This window comes from Meles meles, chromosome 19 (genome assembly GCF_922984935.1).
Source record: "Meles meles chromosome 19, mMelMel3.1 paternal haplotype, whole genome shotgun sequence".
In the NCBI taxonomy this organism is placed as follows: domain Eukaryota; kingdom Metazoa; phylum Chordata; class Mammalia; order Carnivora; family Mustelidae; genus Meles; species Meles meles.
The window spans coordinates 4,552,531-4,557,993 of record NC_060084.1 but is presented as its reverse complement, the minus strand read 5'-3'; the positions used below and the strand labels follow the sequence as shown (position 1 = coordinate 4,557,993).

At 56.2% G+C, this 5,463-nt stretch overlaps 1 protein-coding gene across 3 annotated transcripts; it reads left to right on the top strand.

Moving 5' to 3' along the window:
- The first annotated feature begins 658 nt into the window (after positions 1–658).
- Positions 659–5,026, top strand: HSBP1 (heat shock factor binding protein 1). Of its 3 annotated transcripts, none has more exons than XM_045989416.1 (4): positions 659–812; positions 1,259–1,325; positions 1,927–2,047; positions 3,508–5,026. In XM_045989416.1, the coding sequence occupies exons 1-3, from the start codon at positions 768–770 to the stop codon at positions 2,043–2,045; spliced, it is 231 nt and encodes a 76-aa protein (XP_045845372.1). In that variant the 5' UTR covers positions 659–767; the 3' UTR covers positions 2,046–2,047; positions 3,508–5,026. The 3 variants fall into 3 exon arrangements, with proteins under 3 accessions (XP_045845372.1, XP_045845371.1, XP_045845373.1); XM_045989415.1 differs by having other exon boundaries at positions 3,505–5,026; XM_045989417.1 differs by lacking the exon at positions 3,508–5,026 and adding an exon at positions 3,156–3,325.
- The last annotated feature ends 437 nt before the right edge of the window (positions 5,027–5,463 follow it).

Genomic DNA, 5,463 nt, shown 5'->3' with positions numbered 1-5,463 from the left:
AAGGGGCTCCCTGGAGCCTGGCCCCGTTTCGTAAGGCGGGGCTGATGAAGTCGTGCGGACTTCACGAAAGGACACAGGATTTCTACACCACCCAGCACGTCTGTTCTACCGAAATCAGGAGTTAAACACCCCCTGCCCCACTGCGCCAGCACCCCCACTTCCAGGGGGAAGAGGAAACACTGCCTTCAGGGCTGAGACCAGGCCTGCAGCTGGGCAGCTCGGCAGCTGGGCGCGTGGTGGGTGGAGCCTCCCACCACCGGTCCTCGGTTTCCCCTCCAGCGACCCGACCCCCTTCTCCCTACTAGGGCCTTGCTGGAGGACAGGCGGTGGCACAGGCCTGGGCTTGGCACCTCGCAGGCGCTCACTAAGTGCGTCCCGCCGGCCTAGACAAAACCAGCGCGACCTTCAATCGCGACCTGGGAAAGGACCAAGACCACCGCCCGCCTCCAGCGGCTCCCACTGCGCGGCTGGTTCCCCTTTACTCCGCCCGGGCTCAGGAAACTGGGGGCGCGGGGCGGGGACCTCCTGGGGACGGGGCCTCTTGGGGGCGGGGCCCGGCGAGAGGAGGCGGGGCCTCGCTCGGAATGGGAACGCGAGAGCGCAGGCGCTTCCGGCGCGTGCGGCCAACTACGACTCCCACAACGCCCCGCGGTCCCGCGGCTGCCTCTGTCGTCGCGAGAGGAGGCGCTGGGGGCGGTGCGTGTGCGCGGACAAACGGAAGTGTGGGTGACGGTTGAGCCTTCGCCGCCAAGCTGGGAACCGGGGAGATGGCCGAGACTGACCCTAAGACCGTGCAGGATCTCACCTCGGTGGTAAGGGACGCCCCGCTGGGCCCGAGGTCGCGGAGCCGCCGGACCGAGGCGCCCTTCGGCAGCCGCGAAGCGCCAGGTCCCCGGAGGCCGGGTTTGCAGCGGCTCCGCCGGCGGAGGCCCCCCCCAGGCCCAGCCTGCCCTCCCCCCAGCCCCACCCGCCTGACCGGAGCCGCCGCCCCCGCTCCCCGCACCCCCAGCGCCCCCCGCCCCCCTCAACACCCGGAGGCCTCGGCGAAAGACCTAGTGAACCGCCGCTACAGTCGCGGCGGGAGGGGGTCTCGCCAGCCAGTCGGGGTCATGGGGCGGGGGAGGGAGTGGAGGACAGCGCCCGCCGAAGGCCTCAGAGCTGCGCAAGGCCCCCGGAGGGACGGGACCAAGGTCCCCGCCCCGACCCCAAGCAGGTGTCCCAGGGTGCGCGCGAGGGGGTCTGTCTTCCTGTTCCTCAGGTGCAGACACTCCTGCAACAGATGCAAGATAAATTTCAGACCATGTCCGACCAGATCATTGGAAGAAATATCCTTTGTGTGTGTGGTCAGCCTCTGTGGGCCCTTGGCTCCTGGGGTCCAGGTCGCGGTGTTGATAAATGCGTGGTTTGCAGGCCAGCGGCAGGCAGGCAGTTACCACATTTTTTACTTTGACTTTATTCAGTGAGCTTGGATGGAGCCTTCCCGAGCGGTTCTGTGCCAAGAGCTGGGGATCCCGCTGAGCTGGACCCCTGGCCTCCAGACACTTCCAGTCTAACAGCAGTAGCGTCCAGGATGACTGCACCGGGAGCACCGGACAGCCATCTCTGCTCCGGGCCTCAGCCCGACCTGATGAAGAGGTCGTAGTGTTGCCTTTGTTTAGCGATCGCAGACACGCCAGCTTAGAAAAGTGGACTGGGAGACTCAGAGAAGGTCCCCGGGACTAGGAGAGGGCAGGGATGGCGTGTGAGCCGTGCCCCAGGCTTGGTACTCGTAGCAGCCAGAATTTAACCCTACTGGTAGGAAAAGTAGTTTCACGGAGACGGTTGTGTTTCAGGCCATAGTGTCCAGGGCCCCCCCCCCCCCCCCCCCCCGGAAGGAAAGGATGAGACATGGGCGGTGCTGGTGCGTGTGGCCTTTAACTTCATCACTTGATGACATGAGCAGTCGCATTGACGACCTGGAGAAGAACATTGCAGACCTCATGACCCAGGCCGGGGTGGAAGAGCTGGAGGGTGAGAACAAGATCCCTGCCGCGCCAAAGAGCTGAAGGTGAGGGAAGCGGCAGTCTTGGGGGGGTGGGGGGTGTCCACGGAACTTTGCTGTGGCCAGGCTTTCTCGTGATCCGTTCCCAGCCACGATCCCGGGAAGCGTCTCTCGTTTTCCGCGCTCTTGTTCGTTAGCCCTGGATCTTTAGGAGTGAAGGTGACTGGTTAACATTTAGGTAATCACTTATTTCATTGAACCCCAATGCCGAGAAATGTGTGTTGTTGGCCTGAGAGTTCTCACCACCGGCGGATTTTGGGGGGCGGTTCTTTTTTGGTAACCTAAGCCCCACATTGCCACCCTCAACTTCATAGATGCCTTGAATTCTAAGGGTTCTCTTGGAAACTCCCCTCCACCGGATAAATGCCAGGACAACACCTGATGGTGACTTGAGTGCAGCGGGTTAGGCCACAGCAAGTCTTCATCCTCGAGTTCATTTAAATTTCCGCTACAGGGCGCCTGCGTGGCTCAGTCAGTTAAGGGTCTTCCTTCTGCTCAGGTCCTGGGATCTCAGCGTCGGGTAGGGCTCCCTGCCTCTCCCTCCCCCTCTGTCTCTGCCCTTCCCTCTCTCTCTCTCAAATAAATAATATCTTTAAACGTTAACTAACGAATTAGTTTCCACTACATAGTTCCAGATATCTGAGGAAAGATGGATAACCCAACAGCCTTGTGGCAAGACAGCAAGGAGCAGCTGGCTGCGTCAGTCTCCCCATAGTGGGTTTCTTGCTTATAATAAGGCTTTTCAAGAGATGTTGGTTACCTCACTGCAACCCAAAAATCAATTTGAAACTCCCCTTTCCCTCACCCCATATTTAGCATTTCAGTTCCCGATAAAAATAAAGTTCACTGAAAATTCTTAGGTAACTAGACTACCAAGCAGAATATACAGTAAAAGGCACCAAATTCCTTTTTTAAATGTTCTGGGCATGTCCTGGCTGGACCAAATTAGAAGTAGCTGCGACATACAGGTCGCTTTGAAGTCCCAGGAAGAGAAATACTGGGGAGCTAAAGGCCTTCGAAATTGACTGTCATTTTAATAAGAGATCGGATTGATTTCGCTGTGTGAGTAAATCACACGCTTGTTCTGTGTGCGCTGTCCTCGGTGTTCCTCTAGAGCGATGATTTGGAAAGTGTCCTGCCCGCCGTCGAAGCTTCTCTGGGTCTCATGCCACACGGCGGTCAAAAGTCCCATCCAGTGAGTGAGCACATCCTTTGGAGGACCTCAGGATGGAGACTTTGCGAGTGACGGGGCTGATCCAGAGGAAGAAGAGCTGGGAACGGATGCACACGTTTTTAAATAAAGATTTCCTGTTAAGTCTGTTGCAGTATCTTTGCTGGGGCATCGCGCAAGGAAAGGACGTCTAGCTCAGTCCAGCCTTCGAGAGCGCTCATTTGACAGTGCTACGTGTCCGTGCGCTCTGTCCTTGTAGGAGCATAACGTGTTGATGGTTTTTCTTTTCCAGCAGGCGGCTAATTCCCCCTGAAGTCCGGAACAGCATTTTCACAAGCCGAGAGAAGAGCGAACGGCTTTTCGAAGGAACTGCTGTGTGTCGACAGGTTTTCTCCCCTGAAGTGTGTGTTCTTCCCACGCGCTGTGTAGTCAGTCTGTAGCGCGGTCCTCCCCCCAGTGTCTTGAACTTGGTAACTCCACATCTTGGACCTTGGTCAGTCGTGCTGTTAAATATTAAACACTAAAATTTCGGCGGTTCCTACATAAAATTGTCAAGTTTTTTAGTGTATTTCTGGGAAGTCGTTGTTTTCTATTGTTCCTTTTGTAGTAGTTGCTGTTTGATGAACTGTTGCTGTGTAGGTTTTTATTAGACATCTGGTAGACCTTTCCGTTGTAATTAGGTTCAGTGAAGGAGGGCATGTGGCACGTTGAGGGCTCTTTAATTCTCAGCACGGAATGTTGAGCCAGCACCAAATGGCATGTTGGTGATCCTGTTCACATGGTTTAAAAAAAATCCTCTGAAAATTGTTGATTCGGAAATGTCTGGCGCTACCCGCCTGCCAAAACTCAACACTGACCCTCAGCGCCCCGTGTTAAGTCTCTGAGGCTGGAGCACTGACAAGTGACCGTTGCCACTTCCGTGTGCGAGAATTGCTCCCTTTGCAAAGTGACACAACCGCCCGATGTTCCGAGGCGCTCGTTAGGTCGAGTTTTGCCCGAGATTGGCATACTTGGGTAGGCCCCGGTGCTGTCCATCTCTGGTCGTCACCATAGAAAATGCAGCAGCGTTTCACAGCCCAGTTCGCCGTCCTGTCTGGGAGCTGCTGCTCAGGAAAAGGAACAGAACAAGAAGACAGACCACGTGCAGTCCGTGCCGGTTCTTGGCTAGAAAATGATAAATGATTTGTAACTGGCTCCAGTTCTTAAGACTTCTTTCTTACCTAAATTCTTACAGAATCGTGGTTTTATTGTTGATTATAGAAGATAGAGATAATAATACTCTTTTGTCACTCAAAAAAGCGGTGCCCAGAGTGCTAAGCCCAGAGGCCCGGACTGACTGTGCGGGAGACCCGTGCTATTGCCAGGGCGATGGGACCTTGTCCGCGGAAAATGAGAAAAGTGGAGGGAGGGGACGGTGCTTCTTAGAAGGAAGCCCTGAATGAGCGGACGCAGTGTGAGTTTTTTGACGTTTCCTGTACCCCCAGTCGTGTTTGTATTGCATATGTGTAATATGATGATGAAATCGTGTGTCCTGCTTAGAGATGACGTAGGTAACACAAGGGAATGAGTTTCTCCTGAGATCCTGGGATTGAGCACGAACTACCCCGCTGCAGGAACTTCTCTGTTGGGCCAGTAGGTGGCGCTGCGAGGCGCCGCCCCGCAGAGGAGCCCGGCATGCCGGAGACTTGAGCCTAGGACCCGGCGGCTCTCTGTCGGGCGTAGGTCGGAGTTGTCTTAACGTAAGGGAAAGATTTCACAGGCAAGCAGCTCCCCGACCGGAAATATCTGCCGTGAATAAAGGTGCCTGAAATCCTGCTGTCGATGCTTCCTTTGTGTCCACGATGGTTTGTTTGGTTTTCCACGTTTTCGGGGTTAAAATGGACGCCCCATTTCAGATGATGGGCTCAAGCCTCCGGAAGGCTTAGGTGCACAGAGCCAAAGGCCGCGCGTGGGGTGTGGGTGGGCTGGCTGTGGGAGAGGGGAGCCCAGGAGCCCCAGAGCGGGGGCAGACTGCCCTCTGAGGAGAGCGGGGCTCTGCCCTGCCCAGGAGGCAGGCCTTTTCCGAGAACGTCCCCCCCCACCCCCGATGCTTGGCCTTGGAGAAGCACTAGCAAAGAAGGGCTTATGGTCGCTTGGGTTTAGCAAACTTGGCCCCCGTTAGACTCACTTCATGAAGATTCACAGTGCGAATTAGCCCGTTGAAGGCTCTGAGGTCCCAGAGCAGCCTAATGTGATAAAACTTCTCACCGGC

Coding starts and splice junctions, on each gene's coding strand:
- HSBP1 (XM_045989416.1), top strand. CDS start 768: ATGGCCGAGACTGACCCTAAGACCGTGCAGGATCTCACCTCGGTG. Junction 813..1,258: donor TGCAGGATCTCACCTCGGTG/GTAAGGGACGCC, acceptor CCTGTTCCTCAG/GTGCAGACACTCCTGCAACA. Junction 1,326..1,926: donor CGACCAGATCATTGGAAGAA/ATATCCTTTGTG, acceptor TAACTTCATCAC/TTGATGACATGAGCAGTCGC.